This window comes from Chrysemys picta, chromosome 12 (assembly GCF_011386835.1).
Source record: "Chrysemys picta bellii isolate R12L10 chromosome 12, ASM1138683v2, whole genome shotgun sequence".
Classification (NCBI taxonomy): domain Eukaryota; kingdom Metazoa; phylum Chordata; order Testudines; family Emydidae; genus Chrysemys; species Chrysemys picta.
Genome location: NC_088802.1, coordinates 54,766,307 through 54,789,654, shown reverse-complemented (window position 1 = coordinate 54,789,654; position 23,348 = coordinate 54,766,307). Strand labels below are relative to the sequence as shown.

The window sequence follows — 23,348 nt, the reverse complement described above, 5'->3', positions numbered from 1 at the left end:
TGGAAATCTCCCCCGCATTTCTTCACCCCTTTGAACCCACCTTTCCTGCCCCTAATCCCGGAGCAGGGGTCTGCTTCCTTCCCTGCCCTGCAGTAGCAACGACTCCCCGGCAGGTGGCAGTCTGCACCCAGCAGCATGCCCTGGCTAGCCAAGCCACTGGCCCCCTCCCCTTGACCTGCATTCCCCAACGTGGGCATGACTGCCGGCCTCTGGCAAGGGGAGACTATCACATGGATACTGCGCCCATCGCTGCAGCTCCCGCTAGGTGCACGGCTTGTTCCATAGCCCGAGGCAGATTGACCGTGCGCTAAAGTCGCTGCTTGAAACTCAGGACTCCTAGGCTCTCTTTGCCGCCTTGCTGGGCAACTGGTGGGCTGTGTGTGCCCGTGCCTCAGTTTCCCCATGTGCTATGGAGAAAACCAGGGTTTGAGTTGGGATTCCCTTAGGCAGGGTGTGGTCTGACCGTCACGGGGTGGTGCTAGACAGGGCAGCATGTCTTTGGCCTGCCCCCTGCAGGCCTGTCTGCACGCACAAGGGGGGCCCCCATCCAGACCCTGCCCCAGGTCGGGCGGAGTTCCTGCCTCAGCTGCTCCTGAGCCCTCTGTCTGCCTCCGTGCTGGACGCTCCTCCCGCAGCTTCTGCCTGTCGCTGAGGCTGGGGTCCCCTTACCCAGCACCTCTGCTCCCACCCAGAGAGGTGGGGAAGAGAACGGCTTTGGGGCATTTCCTCAGCAAGCCCCTGTTTTGAGTAGGTCCTACACGCATGCCGTTCCCAGCCCTCACCTCCCTGGTCCCTGAGGGGGTTCCCCATCAGTTTTAACAGCTTTTAGTTCCCCTGGGTTCCTCCCTTTCTAACCACTGAGCCTCCCCCATCCCAGCTCCTTGGCACCCCTTGCAGGAGCAGGGTGGCGAGGCTGAGCAGAGAACTCTGTCTGCATTCAGTGGGGCTGGGGCGCCCCCACACCATGGCGTTAGAGAGTGGATCCCGTTCTTGACGCCAGGAGTTCCAGTGCCCCTGGGGGAGGCGAGTGGCAGCTTGTTTGGGGGGGGAGAGGCTAAGCTGTTGGGTGTCCTGATGTTTGCTGGGCCAGACATCAGGCTGCCCTTGACTGGTCCCTGCTGAGGGCCCCCCCACTTGTCCCCCAGACACACTCCACCAAGGAGAGCACTCCCTGTTTGTTTGAACAGACGCTGAGGCCTTGTGCTGGGACATGAGCCGCGCTCCACTCGTCTCTCCAAGGGGTAATTATGGCTGGTGACGGTCAGGCTCTTTCCTGATGCGCTAATCACAGGCCTGGGCACTGCCAGCCCCGCCCCACAGAGACAGATCAGCTCCGGGGCTCAGCCCCTTGCCCCCACTCCCAGCCCGACTGCAGTGACCTTCCCTGGCCGGCGGGAGGCTCACGTTCTACCCTGGCACAGCCTGCAAAGGGTTGTGGTTGGAGCCTCTGCCCGCATAACCCGGAGCCAGCCTGGGCCTGGAGACGGGGGGCAGGAAGGAATATTAATCCCTGCCCCCTGGGGTGCTGGGTCTGCCTGCTCCATGCCCTATGTAACCAGCCTAGTGCCCCCAACCCACCTCCTGAGGTAGCATTGCCAGGTAAGGTAGCCCAGCAGCTGCCCCCCTTCCACCCACGTTCACTCTCTGCCCCACCCTACCCTTCTCCAGACCACGGTTCATGGGCTTGAAACTGCCCCAGGTTCCCCTGAGCCCGGGCAGCGTGCTGCACCCCCGCCCAGCACACTGCCGGAAGGAGCAGAACCTGGCTGCTGGGCGGATCTATGGCCCCCGAGGTTGGCACGTCAGGCCGAGCGCAGAGGGCTCCTGGCACAGCAGCTGTTTGTGACGGAACCGGCTGGGGGAATCCAACCGGCCCTGCAGCCACCTGGGTGGGGGGAGGATTATGGCAGGGTGGGGTCGGCGAGCAGAGGGCGCTTGGCACCTCCCTGGATCGGGCCCACCGAGCCCCTGCGCCAAACTCCGCTCTCCTGGGCAGTGTTCTTTGGCCATGGCCTGGGCCGGCCAGGCCCCCGCTACTTCCATAGCTCAGGCTGGCGAAGCCGCCGGAGTGGGAAACATCTTCCCCCTGCCCCTGCCTGTTTGTCTCGCTCTCTGGGCTGAGCTCCTGGGCCGTGCACTCAGCCCTGCCCTGCAGCCCAGCGGGGTGGGGCACCCGTCCCAAAGTCAGCAAGATGAAAATCTGGCAGCTGCTTCCTGTGTCATCATGGGGACTTGGCAAAGGTGCTGGGCCAGCGTGCCCGGGAGCCCAGTGAGAGGCCCCACACGCCTGGCTCCAGCTGATCCAGCCCCTGCTCTGTGTCTCTCTTTGCTGAGGGCTGGGACACCCCCAGGTGACTGCCCCCTGCCCTGCCCCATTGCAGTGACCAGCTGTGGCAGAGCAGCTCTCCCCCACCCCCCCCAGCACCGTGGGGATCTCCCGTGACTCAGCTGGGTCCCCCCCTTCCGCGGTCACCACTGTCCAAACTAAGCGTCCCAACCTGTCTTTACCACAACCAAACCCCTCCCTCCCGCCCTCTCTGGGCTATTCCTCAGTCTGCCTTCAGGGCTCAGCTTGCAGCCCCCCTGCAAGAGTTCCGCCCCAGCCCCTGTAGTCCAGAGCTAGGTCTTCTGCTTTCCCTGGGCCACTTCCTACTAAGCCTCTTACATTCTCCCCAGTCTCTTCCCTGCTTAAGCCGGGTCTCTCCCAGGCCTCCCTGCGCTGAGCAGCCTACCTGGTTCTCCCCCCACAGCTGGGCTTCATCCCCACTCAAGCCAGGCTCTCCCTCTCCCCTGCAGCCACCTTCTGCCCTTTATAAGGCAGTGCCCAGGCCCCTCAGGTGGGGCTTGTTCTGTAATCAGGTTGGCGTAGGCCCCGGCTCTGTTACTACCGAGGTTGGAAGCTCTTTGGGGCAGGGACTCGCCCTTGGCTGCGGGAGTTCCTGTGCCCAGCTCCATGGAGGGCCCCGACCCCGAGCTGGATCTACAGGACGCCTGCGATACACCTGACGTTTCCCACACCAGTGAAGCGCTCGCCCTACGTGACGGCTGGTTTCCTCACTTTTCCAGGGTCATTTGACTGATCGGGACCAGCCAGCTCTGTTCTTGTTGGGCCTTTGGGGAGGTTTCACCAGGGTTCATTGAAAGAGAGTTTTTTCCCGTGTCTAATGCAGCTCTAGAATTTGGCTGTCGTGTGACACGCCCTGTCCCGACACAGGGCTTGTGTCAGCTGGGAACAGTTCAATTAGCGCCCGGTGCTTGTGCTCTTGGAAGTGAAGGCTTGGTGCATCCCCCTTGGGCTCCTGGGCTCCCTGCACGCACCACTCCATAGAAGCCCCTCATTCCCCTGAGTTTTTACCTGCATGCGTCGGCCTAGCTCCCTGCTCGGTGCATTTCCATGCATGGTTTTATGTAGGGACGTTGATACCTCTGCAAACCTTACCGCTGCACTGCAGGAGGCCCGCAGCGAGCAAGGCCCCTTGAGCGAATACAGTCCCTGGGGCTTCAGCACCCTGGCTCCGCCGTGCCGGGGAGGGCCTGCCTGGCTCGGGCAGCAGCTCCATGGATCGCAGGGCTTGCTCTGTGCTGGGCAGGTGTCTGTCCTGCTTTCCTCTGCAAACCCTGGGTGAAGCAGAAGGGCCCCTCCCCCAGCCCCGGCCGCTGCAGGTGTTTGTACCAGGTGCAAACAAAGAGACCGAGTTCACCGGGAACAATTACAGGGAGCCCCAGGGGAGATGGAACTCGCTGCAGCTCTTGCTGCTCCTCCAAAGGCAGTTAGTGCAGAAGCAGAGCCAGCCTGGCGGGGACGGCCGGGAACGGCCCCCCCCGAGAGCAGCCTGCGCCCTCTTGGCAGGCTGGCGTGCGGCTGCCTTGCTCGTGGGGCTCTCAGCTCACGCCAGGTTTCCTGCTAATGCTCTGGCAGCTCGGTGGCTCTGGCAAAAGAGCTCGGGGGTGGGGGGAATTGCATGGCCCGGTGCAGAGGTACCCCGAGATCCTCCAGCAGGGGTCGCCCAATGTGAATGAAAAGCTGTGGACCCCAATAGCAGGTGCCCATGGGGTACGCTCTGCCAGCCACCTTGGGACCGGCCAATTCACTCGCCTGCTGACCCACTTTCTCCTCCAACAGCAACCAAGGATATAAGGAAAGAATCCAAAGCGTGGGCACTGGCCCAGAGCCAGGCAGTGGGGGCACTGAGCTCCCGCCCCTGTTGTGGTGGATTCCCCAGCAGGGGTCCCTCTTGGCAAGGGGAGTCGCTAGAAGCCAATTTGCTTCACCTGCTGCACCTGGACAAAGGCAGGGCTGTTCCGCCGACCAGCGGAGTGTCACTTTGGCTTTGCTCGCGGTGTTTGCACAAAAGATTTCCTGTTGGTGTTGATCTGCTCCGCAGCCCCTGCCTGCCTGGGTCTGGCCGGCTCTGACGACAGCATCGCGTCACTCCATTCTTGGGTTTTCTTTCAAACGGAAATTCAATGCTGGTGGAAGGTGCTGGGCGGACAGGCCTGCCGACTGGCGTCCTCTGTCGCCCCACAGATACAGGCTGGATAAAGCGGGTTGTGCCCAGCGCCGCAGGGCCCAGCTGCAGGGGCGAGTGGAATCCACATAGCTGCATTGTCCTTTGCATTCAAGCAACAGGAGCTTACGTTCAAGAGCTGTGATTTTTACCCAAGCACTGCACAACACCAAAAGCCGAGTCTGCTTGGAGCCACAACCTTCCACCATGGGGGTGACCTTTGGTCGCTGCAGCCGCGCTCTGCAATGGCCTTGCTGGACCCTGACATCTCAGCTGTGCCAACGGGGTGCCAGCTACTGCCCAGGTTTCCCTAGGACGAGCCCTTGGAGCTGGACTGAGACCCACCAGTGGCTTCAGGACCTTAGTTACATTCCGGAAGAGCAGCGGGCGGTGAAAGCGGCCAGGTCTGTGGGCTAATCTTCAGCCTTGGCCACACTCTGAGAACCCGGAGGGAAAATCCCCATCTCTGGTGGGCATTTTCGCACTGGAGCCAGCACTTCCCTGCCGCTTTGGACGGGGCCTCGCCTGTCATTACTGGGGTCGTTCCCCTGTGCCCCTCACTCTGCCCAGCGTGTCCAGGGGATTGGGTATGAAGCAAAGCCCCACTGGCCGCGACCCCGGGCTGTCACTGGCTGCAGCTGAGCTGCCCAGCGCTATGCAGATAGCCCCTGGGCTGTGCTGTCTGAGACGCCCAGAGACCAGGCTCTCAGCACAGGCAGGGCGGCCGGACGAGCCCCTCAGCCAGCTGGCTCATTGTTTATTCCCTTCCCTTCCGAGCCCCAGGCAGCCAGGCGCGCGGCCAGAGCCGTCTGTGCCACGCGAGAGGGCACGGCCAGGGTCCGCATCAGCTGGGCACAGCCCCCGCGGCCGGCGGAATGAACAGAGCGAGCCCTGCCTGCCGGGCGCGAGAGGAGCCGTGCTGTTCACACACCTCACCTGCTGGCAGCCCCGAGCCGTCTGCTGGCAGCCCAGGGAGCCCAAGGGCAGGCAGGACAAAGCGCTGATCGCCGTGCCCAGGAAACAACGGGCTGGGCAGTAGCCAGCGTGGGAGCCTCTGAGCGCTGATCTCCCCTGAAAAATCCACCCCCCGAGAGCCGGAGCTGCCAACCTAGCCCTACGTACGGAGCGTCTCAAGCGTCGACACAGCCCACGTCAGCCCGAGCCCTCCCCAGGCAGATTACGGCCTTTCTGAGCAGCTGCTGCAGGTCAAACCCCGCTGGGCTAGTCAGACCCATCTGGAGAGCGCAGGTTACCCCCACCCTCGCTGTATTTACCCCCGACGCTCTGGTCCGTCACTTCCGCCTGTCCTGAGCAGCCCCCAGGGCTGGGCCTGGCAGAGAAGGGACTGGCTAATAGCAGCGGTTGGAAGCTGGAGTCAACTACCCGCAGCGGGCTCCTTGCACCGAGCAGGGCTCTCTACCCCCGGACGCCCGTCCTAGATGTTAGCCAAGGCCCCCCTGGCCAGGAGGGCTCGGCCCGCCGCTGGGCCCGGTCCCAGTCCCACGCTCAGCCCCAGCTGGGCGTCTTGGCTGAGATCTGGCTTTGCGTGGCTCAGGGTGGAGGGACATAAACAGTACCACGAACGCCGCCCATGGCATCAAAGGCAAGCGCTTGGGAGTGCTGGAGGCAGCTGGGTTTCCCGTCCCCTCTGCCCTTTGCGCTCCCTGGATGGGCTGTTGGAAAGGCCAGCGTGGTTTGTTTATGAGGCCAGCTCGTGGCCACGAGGAGCTTAAACACACACTCGTTGCTTGGCTACCCCCATGCTGCTGGCGAGGTGCCTGGTAAACACCAGCTGGCTGGGGTGCGGGGCTGGGGCAATCCCATGGCAGCCCCCTCGTGAGCCTTCGGGCTGGGCCCGGGGCCTCGCCTGGCGTGCACCTCGCAGAGCTGGAGGCTGGGTAGCGGTGGGGAACGGAGCCGTGCTGCAGCGGCGGCTGGCTCGCAGGGCACTGTTCGGTTCCCCAGCTGCGGGATCCGTGAGGCTGGGAAATCAGTGTCCTTGCAAACTAGCCCAGGCGGGTCCAGGGCAGCCTGCACCAGGCAACTGACCTATGGCCTTTCCCAGCTCTGGGCTGTTAATATGTTACCAGAGCCACTGATAACTGCGAAATCCTCCCCACTTCCCATTTTCTGCCCTTCCCCCATGGGGCTGGGGGTGAGGCGGGATGTGTGGGTCACTCCGGGGTGGGCAATGCAGGGGCACATGTCCACTAGCCCGGTTTGCTTGTCGGCCTGGAGGGTTTAGCTGGGTGTAGTCAGCTGGTTACTGACTCAGATCTGGGCTTTCGGAAAGGGGGATCCAGAAATCCGTGGGGCCCTGGCTCCCAGCCCCTGCATGGTGGTTAGACCAGGGCCCCTGGGGTCATGTGGGGCCTGGGCTGAGTCTGGTTTGCCTGGCCAGGGCCAGGGCCAGGGCTGGTTCAGGATTTCCGAGTGCACAGAAAACAAAGCAGCCCCATGTGGCACGGTCCAGAGAAGAGAGCGGGAGTGAGCGCTAAGCAGAGAGAGAAGATGGGCGGAGAAGGGGGGCGGCTGAGTGACGCTGCGCAGTGTCGCACCACGTCCCCTCTGGAGGAGGGACCCGAGCGTGGGATCTGTGACCCTGGCACCCGCGCCCCTCTCACCTTTACAGAGTCTGACCCAGTGGGCCCAGGGGCTGCTCCTGCTGAGCGAATCCTGCGCCCCGTGGCTCAGAACCACGGGAAACCCACCAACTCCCACTCCTGGGCTTGTGGTGCAGATCGTGGGGTTAGTTCCAACCTACCCCACCCCCCGAGCACAACCATCCGCCCCAGCAAGCGGGGCCGGGCAGAGCCCTGGGGAGACGCGGAAGGGCCTGCGCTCCTGCCAGAGCTGGTGGGGCTACAGGAACGGCTGCAGGGCGAGGGGGCTGCCCCACTATAAACCCTGAGCTGCAACTAACCTGCAGGAGGCAGGGAAGGGAAAGCCAGAGGCTCAAATCGTGGCCAAGAGAGCAGCCCCCTGCCCGGCTTTGTGCCTTTCCTTTACAGACCAGCTGCTGCTGCCCCCGACCCCTCTGGGCCGGTCTCACCGGCGGGGGGGGACCTGCCCAGCCCCACTTCTGAGCGTGCCTTCAGCTCTTCTCTCAGCCTTTGCCCCCAGGGTTACTCAGTAACCGGGACACGGTCTCTGAGCAGACAGCCCAATCTGCACTGGCAATCGTGCCAAGAGTGGGCAGTGAGCGCACACACACCTCCTCGCACACGCAGGAGCGCCCCTTCCACCGCAGGACTGGGAGAGTGCGGGAGGGCCCTTGGGTGGGTGACAAGTGCCTTTGCAATGGGGCAAGTGCAGATAAGCATGTGCGCACTTGGCAGGCAGCTGTGTGAAAGAGCGATGGTGAGTGTGCCGGGCAGTGTGTGCACAAGTGTGTGTGTGTGTGAGCACGTGCAAGGGTGAGAGGGTGGGACAGAGTGTAGGCAGTGTGTGTGTGTGAGCAAGGGGCAGGCTGTGCATGACTGTGTGGGGGTGCAGTAGCGTGTACCTGCAGCACCAGGGTGTACGGCTGTGGGGATGTCAGACGTGCCCAGTCCACCCATAGCAGGCTACAACCCTTGCCCTGAAGCTGCCTATGAGGTGCTGTGCCCAGGACCCCATCCTGGTCCGTGCCCCTCCAGGCAGGGGCTGGGAGATTAACTGAACAGCCTCGGCCCAGAGCTGGGCCGTGAGCCGAACCCCAGGCAGCCCCGGACCCCCAGGCCCAGCAGAGCTCCGCTTTGGCTCGACAAGCCCGTTTCCTGCCTGGGCTCCTCTTATCTCGGTGCAGCAGCTATTGGCAGCGCGGTCGGACCCTGCATGCGCCAGGCTGACATCGCCTCTCACACCCATGCCCGGTGCCCTTCCTCTGCTAGGCCTGGCAGGTCTGCACCGGGAGCCAGAGGAGGAGGAGTCCGACAGGCTCTGCCTGGAAGCTGCTCCTGACCCAACGCCCGGTTGCCTGCTGAGAAGGGGTGGGCGCTCCATTGCCAGCAGGGGACACACTGGCATCATGCCCAGGATAGGTGGGGGTGGAACGGCTGCCCAGGGCTCTCGCCGCTGCTCCCTGCCCTGCGAGGGCTGCGTGCTATTGGCCGCAGTGCCCCGGTTAATGCCGCCCGTGGTACGGCCGCCCACGAGCCCCTTTGCCATCCTCCGGGCAGCGGGCTTGGAGACAGAAATGGCCTCTGGGGTCTCTCCTTGTGCGGCCCCAGGCCCAGCACACGGCTCCTCCCGCTGGGCCTAGCTGATGGTTCCTGGCTCTGGCATTACAGGGAAGGGCCCACGGGCACGTCTCAAACATGGAGCCACTTCACCTCACTGATCTGCCCAAGCCCGAGCGCCGCCTCCAGCACAAAGCCGTTAAGGGACTTGCCCCGGGGAGAGAACCCAGGCGTCCGGAGCCCCAGTGCCATGGGGTAAATACCTGACCGCAGTCCCTCCCTCTGAAATGTGGGTTCGACTCCGGCTGCCCAGGGGCTGACGAGCAGCTCCCCAGCCGCAAGGCCGGCTAACCTGCCTCACCCCCAGGGTGCCCCCGTCTCAAGGAGGAAGAGGTCGCAGGCTCACACGAGGCCTGACTGAGGAGCTCCAGGTGCTAAATAATTCATGGAGCCACTATTTGCTCAGGCTCCCGCTTCCTGCCTGGCCGGAAAATCACTGCAGAGGGGGAAAGACAATCCGGGCAGGAGAAACCACACCTGACCTTGGTACGTCCTTTACCACCCTCCCTCCCCCAGCTGGCTGGCCGGATCGCCCGCCCCAGGGACACAACATGCAGCCAAGCAGCTGCACCCGCCTGGCACCTCTGGGGCTCCAGTTCAGAACGTGCATGAGAACCGCCAGGGGAATGAGTTTGGTAGGTCTCAGCCCTGCTTCCCTGTTCAGGCCCGTGACCCGCACCTTTGCTCATCTCAGCCTGGCTAACGGCCTCCACTCTGCAGAGGGGCCCAGCAGGGGAGCTGCAGGTCAGGAGTGAGGGGCATCAGCAGAGGTGTGGGGATGGGGAGCCCAGGTCAGGGATACCAGGGGGCTGCAGGGCAGAATTAAGGAGTGGCAGAGTGGAGGGTCGGTGGCTGCAGGGTGCAGAGGGGTGGTTAGGAATAGAGGGAAATTGGGGGAGGCTGGAGAGGACCCTGCCTCAAAAAAAAAAAAAAAAGAGAGGAAGCCAACCTGCACTGTCCGGGCTCCCTGGGAAGGGCTGGGACACCCTGTTTCCTATAACCCATGGCAGGATCCCACCCCTGCCACCTGACTCATCCACATTCCTCCTGCTGCAGGCCAGCCTCCTGCAGGGCGACCCGGGGAGCAGGGGCAGGCGCTGCCTTCGCGGGAACGAGGCCGAGCCGTGCCGGGAAGGGACGTGCTCGGCGGCACCGCGACTCGACCCACGGAAGGAACAAATCGGGCCATGGGGCCAGCGCTTCCTGCGGGGGAACAAGACGGCGAAGGCAGGAAGCTCAGTGGGGTTTACAACCGGCCCCAGGAAAACGTCGTTGACTGGATGAATTCCACTAGGGCAAAGCAGGGGCTGTCAGAGGCTGCGGCTTGGCCCCTGGAACGGTGATTTCCCCTCAGCCCCTTGCTCCAGGCACTTGGATTCAGTCTGGCCCTCTGAGCTCCAGCCACCACCACAAGCAGCTCTTCCCCGCCTCCCCTTCCCTCCTATGTTATTGCGGGGGAGAGATAAGTGAATTCCCCAGGCAGGAACCAATTTTCCCCTCCTCCACTCAACTGGCCTGCAAGATGTCCCCATTCCCTCTCCCACTTCCCCCCCAGAAGACCTACATGTGCAATGCGCCCCCTCCCCTCCGTTTCACATCTATTCAACCGAAGCTGCCCTCTCCGAGCCGGACAGGGACCAACCACTGCACCACGTAGGAAAAACCAGCTTTATTCTGCAAACACAGTGACCGAAAAAAAGCCAAAAGTCACTTGAAAAGGCAAAGGGACAGTTCCGCGCTGGGGGAGGGGGAATAACATTCGAGTCAACAGCACGCTCGCTCCAGCACCCCTGCGGCCCTGGGTACCCAGTCTGGGGAGGATAATCCCTGTTCTCGGTGGCACTGCGGTGATCCCGGAACGCCGCTGCTGACACCAACATGGACTCGCTCCCCCTGGACGCCGGGGCGAACGAGAGCAGAATCTGGTCCTTTGCATGTCGGAGACCAAAGATGGTAGAGGGACTGGCCACGCCCACATGATGTAGGCCACGCCCATCCCATACAATTGCGGGATCGGTAAAAAATCAAATGATTTGACAGTCCCTGTAGGAAGGCCCTGAATGCGGCACTCTGAGAGGCTGGAGAAGAGGCCAAAGGGTTGTTCAGAGGGGGGAGGCGGACCAGGCTGTCAAGAACCCGGGACAGCCCTGGATCTCGGTCTTTCCTCACTCAGTCTCCTCCCCTTCCCCCACACCACGGCCTGTTTCTTGCCTCTGATCTCACTCTGTGCCAGGAGATCACTCGCCCTCTCCGCAGCCAGCGGCATGGGAAGGGGATCAGTGCCGTCATCCCTTCTTGGCAGATGGGGAAACTGAGGCACAGCAGGAGTCAGGGCTGGGTGAGCGCTGTGGTGCTGCTGGTTCCCCGGCCTGCATTCTGACCCCAGCCCCACACCTCCCACAGCTCCACGCCTATGGTGGAGGAGGGGAGGGATCCCGGGACAGCTGAAGCCAAGAGGAAGCCCTGGGAGACCATGGCAGGTCTCAGAGCAGCTGGCTGGCAGCGCAGGGTGCTCACAGGGTGGGAGGGGGACAGGACCTCAACCCCAGTTCTGCTCCACCTGCATATCCACACGAGTGGGCTGCCAGGTTTTGCTGCCCCTGCCCCCATGCGAGACCGTTGCCAGCTCCCCACACAGCACGCACCCGGCTGCAGCAGCTCCCCCAGGAGCCACCGCACATGTGCATGGGGCATCTTGCTGCTGGCCCCAGTCTGCACCTGGCTGGGGAGACCCCCGCTTTGAGCACCAGCTGGGGCAAGAGAACAGACAGCAGTTGCTGCAGAAGGGTCAGTTCCCATACAGCAGTGCAGCAGATCCGTGAGCAAACACCTCTATGCACCTCGCTCTCCAAACCCAGGACGGAGACGCCCGGGAGAAAGCACCATGAGGTCTCCTGCGTCAGCTGAGGGGCTTACCGAGAGAACGCGTCTCAGAGCCAGGCAGGGACCCAGCCAGAGCCTGTGCTCTCCTGGCCAAGACGTGGTGGGGAAGATACCACACGGGCTTTGCAACAGGAAGGAATGGACCCCAGGGCAGGGCCTGTGGAGGACGCCAGTCGTGGGACCCAGCTTCTTCCATGCTGGGCTGAATGGGCGTGGCTCTGGGGCAGGGAATGCCACGCAGCCCCTGGAGGGCCCCACACCAAGGGCAACATCGGGGAGATCTGTGTGGCTCTGTCCAAGGCAGGTCCCAGCCGAGACCTGCTCAGCTCGGCTCCCTGCAAGCGGAGGCTCCATCAGACAGAGCTGCTCGCCGGTCTCCCACGTGAAGCTACTGCCTTCGAAGCCTGCAGCCGGGTGGTTCTCCTGCACCCGGACACCGAGTGGCAGATTGTCCCGGGGCTTCAGGAGGGGACGGGGAGCGAATCGATGGAGCCAGCGGGGAGAGCGGGCCCTGCAGCAAAGCGAACGTGGCTCATGCAGCCAAGAGGCGATTCCCACGGGGACGAGGCGCCAGGCAGCACATGCTCACCGCTGCCAGGAGGGTGAACGCTGCCAACAGGGACCGTTCCCACGTTCAGGACCCAAGCCCCTGGAGTATCCCAGCTCATAGGCAGCCTGTGCAGTCCAGCGTCCCCAGCAGGAGGATCAATAGCACAGCGGGGTTGAGGGCCAAGCCAGTGTTTTGCAGTCTCTGGATTCCCTCTGCGGATGGCTGGGCGGGGAAGGAGCTGGATTCTCTCTCCTCTCCTGGGCTTAGACCCAGCCTGGCTGGAGGCTCTAGGATCAGTTCCCGTCGTTGGCCTTGGCTTGACTGTCCACGGGTGGGGAAGGAGACAGGTTCCCTCTTTGGAGGAAGGGGATCGCCGGTGATTTCTAGAGCAGCAGAAGCCAGGGCAGGGATCCCTACCACCTGCTCTTGCTGTACGGAGAGGGAGCCTAAAGCAGAGAGACGGAGATCAGGACTCCGCAGCCGGAGCGTAGACCTGGAATTCCCCTAGACATGGCCAAGTTGGAGTCAGCAGGGGTTTGCCCAACGGCCTCTCACTTTGTCACACGCCCAAGTCTGGGCCTTGGTTGAAGTAAACAAACCGATTGTTCTGAGAATCTAGAAACGAGCCAGTTCCTGGCCGGGACAGGTCAGACCCCATCAGAAAGGCAGCGATAAGAACCCCACGATGCCAAGGAGAATAGTGCGTTCTAGTCGCACGCAGGTGAGGGCTTTGCGGGGTTTCATCTTAGGGGGGATTTATTGGAGAGGGGAGAGGCCTGGACACACAAACCTTCGGCTCGCTGCATTCAGAGAGCAGGGAACAGCCCACTTCCACCGTCTCTGAATTCTAACGCAAGAGGGGCAGGGATGGGCTAGGGTTAGAGCCAGGACTCCTGGGTTCTATTCCAGCTCTGCTACTACTTGCAGTGAGGAGGTGGGCAAGGCCTGTTGCCTCAGTTTCTGCATCGGAGACACCAGTCCTGACCCCCCCGCGCAAGGGAACCGGGAAATCTCATCCCCAGCTGTGGAAGGAGGGTTTTTATTCCCAGACCCTTCGAATGAAGCATGATGGATCTCCGATCCCTGCAGATCCCCAGGCCAGCTGGGAAGGCTGGAGTTAACAAGAGGATGCAAGGACGATGGGTCCCAGTAGCAATACAATCCCTTGGATTTACACTCAGGAGGCATTTCCACCAGGAGCTCTCCAAACACCTTCACAAAGGGGGGTGTCTGTCTAATCCCTATTTAACAGGTAGGGAAACTGAGGCACAGAGCACGACGGCCCCATAGGGAGACAGTGGCAGTAGAATCCTCCGCCCCCGATTCCCAGCTCCCCCTGCTGTAACCACTCGTCATGCTGCCTCAGTGGCACAGCTCCACATTATCACAGACCTGGACGCCCTTGCCATCCTTCTGGGCTGCTGCGTGCCAGCTCTGTGCCGCGTAGGCATCCTCTGCGCGCAGGGTGGAGTTGGCACTGCTGGTCACCTGGCTGCTGGCGCTGGCCCGGGGGAGAATGACGTTGTAGTTGCCTTCGGACTGGAAACAGAACAAGTGAGGACAGGGCTGAGAAGAGACATGGCTGGCACTTCGGAGTGGCTTACCTACCCCCCAGCTTCCCCAAGGGTCTCCTGGCTTGCCACCCAGCCACCCAGCCCCACCCCTGCACCCAGCCCTGTCCCTGCAGGGAGGGGCTCTCCAGGCACCAACAGGGGCCATTCAAATCAGCTCTCACAGTCTAGGTAGAAAGTGCACAGCCTGTCCACTCACCTCCCTCATCTGCAATGGGGCTAGGGATGCCCAGGTAAAGAGCACCTGGTGCAACCCGCCCCCAGCCCAACCATGCCAGGCTGTGCCCGGCTGCACCCTAACGTGACGGGAATCTGGAGCAGCTCACGGCAGGGTGCTGGGGACCAGTTTCTTGCTCAGTTCACTCCCGTAACACAACCGAGATCAGGGCCCACCGTGCCAGGCGTTGCAGTCACCGCGTGGGAGACGATCCCTGCCCACACGGCTTCACAAGCTGAACAGGCCAGACAGGCAGAGGGCGGGAGGGGAAACTGAGGCCCAGAGGGAGGAGCGACTTGCCCAAGGAAGCTCAGCAGGCTAGCAGCAGAGCTGGGGATGGGACATACACCCCCCGGCGCCCTGCCTCGCTTGGCCACAGCCTCGTGTCCTGGCCGGACAGCGGGGCCTGTGCTGGGACATTATCCCGTCCTGCGCCCAGGGGATACCCAGGCAAGCAACCACCGGCTGGCTGACGTGGGGAGAACACACACACAGTCCCGGTCTGACTTACGGGCCCTTTGTGCATCAGAGCCATCTCCGTGGGCTGGAACACGCTCGTCACCAGCTGCCCGTTGTACCCACTATAAGGTGACACCGGTTTCTTGCCTGCAAAGAGAAAAAGCACCGGGCACGCTCAGAGGTGGAGTCAGATTTATTGGGGCTCTGAGCACAAAGAACATTTGGGCCCCCTGCATGCCGGGGGCAGAGGTGCCTGGCCAGGTGCCCATGCCCACCCACTTTAACATGGGCACAGTCGCCTCGGGCAGGCGTGGAGCAGCGGCGGCAGGGGAGCTGATCCAGCCTCTTCCCAGGGGGGCAGGGACACGGGTCAGGGGCTGTTCTCAGGCTCCCCCATCCAGGGCTCCCCATGGCAGCTTTTACCACTGCCCAGCTCCAGCTTTGTGGCCTGGCCAGGGGGTGGGGTCCCGGGGAAGAGGAGGAGCAGGGGACGGGGTCACAGTTCGGGCACCGGTGCTGCCCCCCCCCCCCCACGTCTACAAGGTTCTGGCATTCCTGGGACCCCCAAAGTGGCCGGGGCTCCTGGGCACAGGACCCATGGGCCCGTGCGTTAATCAGCCACTGGCCACGCTGAAAGGGAGTAGACAGACTTCTCTCCGGAGGGCAGGGACCTCCTGGCTGGACACCGGCATCGATGGCTGCGGTCTGACACAAGCCCACTGAAATCAATGTGCTGTTTTTCACGCTGCCTTAACAACCGGGCAGCCTTCCAGCGCGGGCAGGTGGCAGCACTCAGGAGGCGACATACAGACTGTTGAGTCATAGAATCACACAGACCTGGGGCTAGAAGGGCCCTTGAGAAATCACCCAGTCCAGCCCCCCGCAGCAGGCAAACCTAGACCACCCCAGTGCACCAGCTGGCTTAGGCCTGCTCCACGCACTGGGAGAGCCACGTCAGCGAGAGTTACACCAGTACAACCCCACGTGGGGCCGCAGTTACGCGGCGCTCCAGGGGCTTTATACTGGGATCTTTTAGGGTTATACATGGGACTGCCTGCGACAGCAGGAACTGGACTCAGGGACCCGTCTACTCCCATGTTCCTATCTTATTCCCCAGCGGGTACTGGTACCAGCACCTGTCCCGGTCTGACTACGGCCCCTCCCTAGACCGGTGTCATTAATGGGGTACAACGTGCGTGCGCAGACCAGCCCTACAGAGCAGGAAGCAAGGAGCTGTTTATGGCACCGCACGAACAAGCAGGTTCTAATGAGCTCACTCACAAGAGGGCCTCCCCCCGGGGGCGAGCAGCTGGGGGCTGGAGGCCAGGCTTGGTTGGCCCCAGTCCCAGCAGCAATTAAGTCACATGCAGTCTTAGCCAATCAGCCCCAGTCCATGTTAATTACACGCAAGCAATGGCTTGTTATCGTAGGGTCACCTGGGAGCTCTGGCCTGTGCACACGGCTGGTTATGGGGGGGCTGCGCACGCGTGGCAAACACAAGTGTGTTAGTGTAGGGTGGCTCGTGAGCCCTCGGTTACACGTGCTGCTTTGTTCTTGTCCGGCTTCTCGATGGAGCTGTGGCACCGCACAGGTTTGTTCTTGCAGGGTCTCCTGGACGTTGCTGGGCTTAGCGGGGGGAGGCCAGAAGAAGTAGCAGCTACACTCTCTCTTAGCGGAGGAAAAGCCCGTGAAGAACGCTGTGCTCTTGGCAACAGGCACAAGGGAGAAAACAGTTGGGCTCCCAGCTGTGAATGTCCCAGGCCAGCACGCAGCCGGTGTGTGCTTCCGGAACGACAACAATTGAAGTCATTATTTCAAACCAGTCCAGGTTGGTAGTGAGCAGATATCTGGCTGTTCCCTCACCAGATCCAAGCGCACAGGTGGTCTCTGTCCAGGTCCTGCTGAATGGACCGTGTCACAACAAACCTTCCCACCAGGGCAGGCTGCCTGGCTGACAACTGCTCCACAAAGAGGTGTTTGTATTGCTGTAGCACCTGAGGGGCCCCCCGTCAGCATCAGAGCTCCGCGGCGCTAGGCGCTGCACGCACACAGGGCCCTGCCCCAGAGAGCTCGCCGCCTAACACACCAAGACACTACCTGAGTGGAAGAGGCAATGGGGGTGAGGCGGCCCGAGGGGAGCAGGGAGAGAGACAGGCAGCTGCCCAGGGTGCAGCCTAGACCTACTGAGTCACACAATTAGAGAACATAAACAAACAAGTTTGATCTCAGTCACGCCCCCAGGCACTGGCCCCGCCACCCTCAGCGGGGGTAACATCAGACACGTGGGTATCATGCCAGACATAACCCTCCTCGTGCACCGGGGCCCGTAGCCTCCAGTTCCCTGCCAAAGCCACGGCTCACAGCCCGCTCTGTCCATGTGATGGGCCAGCTCTGTCAGCGGCAACAGCCCTAACACCACCGCTCCCTGGCCCCGTCCCAAATATTTGGCTAATGGAGACTGGGAATGGAAGCCGCCCTGTGTCGCAAAGGGCTCAATCCTGCACGGCGCCGAGCTCCCCCGAGAGGTGCTATGCAGCCAGCTCCCATGGAAGTCAGGCGGGCGGAAGCTGCTGAGAGCCGTGCAGGGCTGGGCTCAGGGAACAGCTCACAGGCCGGTCCCCTGACCCGAGGCTCGGCTCCCATAGGACGGTGGTGCTGTCGGGCAGCTCACGGAACACACGTCCGTGTGCACGAGCACATGTGCACACGAAGGACAGACCCCGAGTCAGCTGGAATGTGCCGCGACAGTGGAACCGCCACCACCGCACCCCAGCGGTACAATCACTCAGAGCCACGGCTGCCTCTCCGCCCCCAGTGCCCGCGGCCCCCTTGGCCAGAGCTCTCCTGCCTACCTGAGGCGGGTTCATCCATGGAGAAGGCCTTGTTCTCCACAAACATGCTCTGGGACTTCTGCTCCTTCAAGATGGTCTCATAGCCCACGCCCCTGGTCGGGTACATGTTGTCCTCGTAGGCCTGCTCTGGGCCCGGCCGCGTCACCTGGGAGACCTCAGGGATGATGTAGAAGAAGACGAAGACGCAAGCATTGGCCACCAGAGCAATGGCCAGTGTGGGGTCGTCCCAGGCCAGGCCTCCCCTCTGCTGGTTCCCGTAGAGGTACATGATGATCCAGACCACCCAGATGGTCATAGACAGGGAGGTGGTGAGGAGGATGAAGACGACGTGCTTCCTCCAGTGCTTGTAGCGGCCGCACAGGGCTGGCCAGGCAGTGGCGAAGGCGGCCAACAGGAGGAACATGACGAAGATGAGCGCCATGACGAAGTCCTCGTTGGCCACGGTGCAGGGGTCCTGGGAGGGGCCGTTGCTCCTCACCAGGGTGATAAGCAGCCACTCGGCGTTGATGATCACCTCCACCAGGGCCAGCAGAAGGGCCACGCCGAAGGTCACCCAGCCCTGCAGCCCATGGTTTCTCCTGGCCAGGAAGTTAAGGGTGAGGGCATGGGCCACCAGGCAGGAGAAGCAGATCCCGAAGAGGACCCCGAAGAGGAAGCGCCGTGAGGCGCAGGTGGAGAAGTCTCGCTTGACGATGAAGTCGAAGGTCAGGCCGAAGAGGCCGAACGTGCCCAGGAGGAAGAACGCCTGAGTCCCCACCAGGCTCTTTTTCCTGGGGTCCTGGGCGAAGGGCAGGCTGGCCACCAGGATGATGGCGAGCACGAAGCTGGTCACCGCCCCGAAGCTGGCCACCGCCTCCAGCACGATGCCCCAGGCCGCCGACAGGTCGCAGAGGTTGTAGTACAGCGAGGCCAGATCCGTGCCGCACCCGGACGGAGGGGTCTCCTGAGCTTGGCACACAGGGAGGAGGCTCAGCGGGAGCCACACGGACATCGGCAGGAACCAGGGTGCAGCCATCCTGGGCTGTCACGAAGGCACCGGGCGGGGTTCCCAAGGAGCCTGTAAAAATTGGACAGATGGCGAAACAGAGGTTGGTAACCTGAGAAAACAATTCATCAGCCCTGGAGATCGGGACCCCCCCAGGGGCGTGGGCCTGGGAGCCAGGCTGGAATCTCTCCAGCTGCTGACGCCTGTCCCGGGCTGCTGCTCAGGCTTGCGCCACGGCCTGCTGCAAGTTTCCCAGGCTCTCGGGGGGTCGTCTCCCTCTACCTGCCAGCAGCACCTGGCTCTTCCAGTCACCGAGCCCCGGCCTCCCTCACCTGCACGCAGTGCTTTCTCTAGCGTGTCCTGCAGGCCCAGGCCAAGAACCACCCGACTGCACCTTCGCCTCAAACTGCCTCAAACTTCCTGCTCTTCTCTGCCACTCGCTCTGTTTTTGGCAGACTCCGTATCCCCGGGATTCACACACTCCCCCACCTTGATCCCCGCCTCCCCCGTCACTTTCCCAGCTCCACTCCACCCAGTCGCTGCAATGTCACCGCTGTACTCTTCAAAATCAAGAGCCGTGACTTTAATACAATTGGCTTCTTTGCCGCCCTGCCCCTCCCGTCCCACTGGAAGTTACAGCGAGCTGGGATGCTACGGTGGCCGGTTTGCACCACCTAGTTAAGGCTCCTGGGTTTGCACCTTGCTCCTCCTGGATGTGACTTGGCAACTGTGTCCCCTCTCCAGAGTAGGGTGACCAGGTGTCCCGATTTTATAGGGACAGTCCTGATTTTTGGGTCTTTTTCTTATATAGGCTCCTATTACCCCTCACCCCCGTCCCGATTTTTCACACTTGCTGTCTGGTCACCCTACTCCAAAGCTAAGTAGGCCTGGCCCAGGCCGGTGCTTGGCTAGGAGACTCACAGTGCCCTAGGGGGAGAATCAGTAGAGAACCCTGGTACTAGGAGTGCTGAAGCGCAGCTGTTTGCGTGAGATCGCTTGCGATCACTGAAGATCACACAGCCTGGATGTCCTGGCCAAATCCCAGTCTAGGGGACTGCATCCTTCCTAAATCCCTCCCGCCCCGATCCAACCGGACGTGGCTTCCTGTCCTAAACGGGCCGAAGGTGCCTTGTTAAACGGCTGCTCTGGCTCCGCCCCAGAGGTGGCTGTGAATGATGGATTCATTCTCGTTGGGACAGCTTTCCCTGGACAGGCGCGTTATCGTACGGAGTCCGCCAGGGACGTTGCTTTGTCCTCTCCCAGAGGAGGAAAGCGAAGCCTGCAGGGGCTGGATGAATCCAAGGCCCCAAAGAGAGACAGTGGCAAATCCAGGACTCAAGTGCTCGGGAGATCCCGGTTCCCAGGCTTGTGCTCTGACTGGTTCGCCATCGGGACACACGGGGAAGCACTGGGGAGTCGGACTGATCCGTCCCTTCCCCAGGCAGCAGCTACGGAGCCTTTCCTATTCGGGAGGAACAGGCGCCACACTTAATCCTTTACACCCCAGGACAGAAAGATCCCTTCACTTTCACTTGTCTCCTAGCAGGCCAAACCCAGGCCCGGGGTAAAGCTCATGCCAATGTTTGCCCCACGTACGTCAGCCTGGCTTAGAATTTCCTACGGCTTGGATGCCATCACGCTCCAGGAGCTGGTTTGGCACAGTCTAGGCTGATGCCATTTTTCTCCAGACTTTTACAAGCAGCATGTTGTGTCCGGGGAGGGGAGCAAGGACAGAGCCTTGTGGGAGAAGGATCCGGCCTACAGAACGGGGCAGGTGGTTACTACTGGGTTCCACACGGGCTGGTTTCAGACCCAGGTCTGGGCAGAAAGGCCCCTATTCCTGCTTCCACCCTGCACCCAGCCCACAGGGAGATTTTCTTACCCCTCTAGTACATTGCAGGCCCCTCCCAAGCCCTTTCCTCCACTAGCTGGTCCCTCATTCCACCCATCCCCATCCCCCTCTCCCCTGCTCTGTGAGGCTCTGCATGAAGGACACATTTCTTTGTGCTTAGCACAAACCAGCCATGGGCAAACGTCTCTTTGAGGTTTCACAGCAGAATCGAGCCACAGAACGTGGGCGGTGAAACAAGCCTGACCCAGGCTCTGCGGGCAGCCCCCACTGCCCCCCAGCCTCTCCGGTTCCAGGCACCTCGTGCTCACACAGGAGCCAGGCAGCATTTCCGTCTCCCACCCCCTCCCCGGGGGGCTGGCTGTGGCCACCGCATCCATCCTGGATTGCCTGGGTCTGGCCATGGGGGTGGGGTGGATGTGTATATGACAGAGGAAAGATGGGGAGAAGAGAACCACGTCCCCTCCTGTCCCCATAAAACACCTACCGGGACAGAGCCACGGCCTCCCTCCACGCAGCACTTCCCTTTTCAGGGTGTGTCTGTCACTCCGCTCCTGATACAGCTGGGGAAACTGAGGGCCAAACAGGATAAGCCACTCACCCAAGTCACATGACAAGTCTGTGGGAATAGAACCCAGGAGTCCTGACTTCCAGCCCCTCTCCCGCGCTGCTCTAACCGACTAGCCCCCAGTCCCCTCCCAGAGCCAGGCTGAGAACCCAGGAGTCCTGGCTCCTAGCCCCCACTCTCCTCCCAGAGCTGGAGATGGAACCCAGGAGTCCTGGCTCCCAGCCCCTTCTGCTTTAACCACAAAACACATTTATCCTCTGAGCCAGAAATAGACCTCAGGAGCCTGGAGCCCCAACCCCCCTGCTCTAACCCACCAGCCTCCACTCTCCTCCCAGAGCTGGGGATGGAACCCAGGAGTCCTGGCTCACAGCCCCAGCCCCCCGCCCCCCACTCTCCTCCCAGAGCTGGGGATGGAACCCAGGAGTCCTGGCTCCCAGCCTCCCCCCTTCTAACCCACCAGCCCCCACTCTCCTCCCAGAGCCGGGGATGGAACCCAGGAGGCCTGGCTCCCAGCCTCCCCCCTTCTAACCCACCAGCCCCCACTCTCCTCCCAGAGCCGGGGATGGAACCCAGGAGTCCTGGCTCCCAGCCCCCCTGCTCTAATCCACCAGCCCCCACTCTCCTCCCAGAGCCGGGGATGGAACCCAGGAGTCCTGGCTCCCAGCCCCCACTTTCCTCCCAGAGCCGGGGAGAGAACGCAGGAGTCCTGGCTGCCACCCCCCCTTCCCCCCGCTCTAACCACCAGCCCCCACTCCCCTCCCAGAGCCAGGGAGAGAACCCAGGAGTCCTGGCTCCCAGCCCCCCTACTCTAACTCACCAGCCCCCACTTTCCTCCCAGAGCCGGGGAGAGAACCCAGGAGTCCTGGCTCCCAGCCCCCCCTGCTCTAACTCACCAACCCCCACTCTCCTCCCAGCGCCAGGGATGGAACCCAGGAGTCCAGGCGCCCAGCCCCCACTCTCCTCCCAGAGCCGCCCCCTTGTGCCCCAGAGCATGGCGCCAGCCCCCCCGGGACTGTCCCAAGCACGCCCAGGCGGCCCCTGCCCGTCCGGGTCCGTGGCACTGGGGGCAGGGGCCGCTCGCTTCCAGCGGGGGAACTTGCCCCATTGTTCGTAGCCGCCCCGGCAGCCGCGACCCGCTCGCCGCGGAGAACTCACGCCCGGAGATCCGGATCCGGGGTCTCCCCGCTCCCCCCGGGGGGGTTTAACGAGCCTCCGCTCCTGGGTCCTCCGCACCGCACCCCACGGCGAGGGGCGCTTGGGGCCCCGGCTCTCTCGGCTCCGGCTGGGGCGGGCTGGCTGCAAAACCCCGGAGCCTGCCAACTTCTGCCGCCCAGCGGCGCCGGGGGGCGGCCGGGCTCCTACCTGGGCGGTGATCGCGGCGTGCGCGGAGCCGGGATTGGCCCTTCGGGGGAAGCGGCCCCGCGCGGCGCACCCAGCCCGGGCCCCGGGCCCCGCTCCCCGGCCGGCCGGCGGGGGGCTGCTCGCAGCTCGCCCGCTCCGCTTCCCCAGCCCCCGAGCCCAGACTGCAGCCCCGCACCCGCCAGCAAGCGCAAGCCGCGGGGGACGGGGCGTCTCCTACCCTGAGACCGGGTCCGGGGGCTGCCTGCGCCCTGCTGGGCTGGGGGGGCTTCGGGATCTCCCCGCACTCAGCGCCTCGCGCTCCGGCCCTCGCCCACCTCGCCGCCGCCGGCTTGGCCACGTCACAGCTGATTAGCCCGGCCTGGGGCGGCCGTGCCCCGCACCCAAAGGGGTTTGTCCCTGGCCGGGGGGCAGAACCTGCGAACGCCGCGTCCCAGCAGGTCCAAAGTTTCGGGGCGTGTTCTGGACACACAGCAGCGGAATCCTAGGGGGGGGGGTCGGAAACCCGCAAATGGGGAACACAAGGAGAGCCCTCCCCCCCTCCCCCCAGCATGTGTCTAGCACCGCCACAGCTAGTGCCTTCCCCCGGAACAAATACCCTGGGCCCTGCTCATCCGCCCAGGGTTGACACCCTGCATGACTTCTCTTCCAGATAGGCAGTGATGGGGTGGGGGAGAACAGGGCACACATGGGGTGACAACACGGGACCCTGGCACGAGGGATGGGGGAATGCGGGGCACACGGAGACATTGGTGGGTGTGTGTGGGAGCAGGGGGAATGGGGGCACACACACAACCCCTGGCACCGGGGAGATAGGAGGAGTTGCGGGGAGTCCCTGAAATAGAGGGGGAGGGGAGAGACGTACACAGTGGGGGAATGGAGGGAGCCCCTAGTACAACGCTCCCAGGAACTGTGGGTGCTGAGCTCCCCCCCCCGCCCCGACAGATCCCAGGTGTATCCCGCTGGGGACCCACAACCAGAAAGCGTCAGCCTCCCCCATTGTCCTAGCCCCTCGTCTGTTGCTCTCTCGCTTCACTCTGCAATCGGCCACCGTCATCCACGGGAAACTGCAAAACGAAAGCCACGAACCTCCTCGCTGCCCATCATTTCTATAGGTCCTACAAAAACCCTCCTTTGCTCCCCCTGCAGACTGCAGCAGACGTTTACTCCGGCTATCTGCAGGCCTGCGCTGACATCGCAGTGAGGCGGATACACGAATGGCCCAGAGAGATACTGTGTAAACTTTCATCTGGGCTGGCAAAGGGGCTGTACAAAGTAGGTACATATGGCACCCATGGAATGCAGCTGACTCTGGGGTGGAGGGTAG

General features: G+C 62.7%; 1 protein-coding gene across 12 annotated transcripts; it reads right to left on the bottom strand.

The window, feature by feature from the left end:
- Positions 1–10,382: 10,382 nt before the first annotated feature.
- On the bottom strand, positions 10,383–22,567 carry GPRC5C (G protein-coupled receptor class C group 5 member C). 12 transcript variants are annotated; one of them, XM_065563724.1, is made up of 6 exons: positions 22,242–22,555; positions 20,582–20,713; positions 17,261–18,317; positions 14,461–14,555; positions 13,554–13,700; positions 10,383–12,607 (listed from the first exon to the last, which is right to left on the bottom strand). In XM_065563724.1, the coding sequence occupies exons 3-6, from the start codon at positions 18,273–18,275 to the stop codon at positions 12,575–12,577; spliced, it is 1,290 nt and encodes a 429-aa protein (XP_065419796.1). In that variant the 5' UTR covers positions 18,276–18,317; positions 20,582–20,713; positions 22,242–22,555; the 3' UTR covers positions 10,383–12,574. The 12 variants fall into 12 exon arrangements, 11 of the variants coding, with proteins under 11 accessions (XP_065419796.1, XP_065419799.1, XP_065419797.1 ...); XM_065563727.1 differs by having other exon boundaries at positions 20,582–20,666; XM_065563725.1 differs by lacking the exon at positions 22,242–22,555 and adding an exon at positions 21,818–22,018.
- Between the last annotated feature and the right edge of the window lie 781 nt (positions 22,568–23,348).

Excerpts from the sequence above, each read along its gene's own strand:
- GPRC5C (XM_065563732.1), bottom strand. The coding sequence starts at position 18,275 with ATGGCTGCACCCTGGTTCCTGCCGATGTCCGTGTGGCTCCCGCTGAGC. Across the intron at positions 14,556-17,260 it reads CATGGATGAACCCGCCTCAG|GCAAGAAACCGGTGTCACCT; the intron begins GTAGGCAGGAGA and ends TTCTCTTTGCAG. Across the intron at positions 13,701-14,460 it reads CTCTGATGCACAAAGGGCCC|TCCGAAGGCAACTACAACGT; the intron begins GTAAGTCAGACC and ends TTCTGTTTCCAG.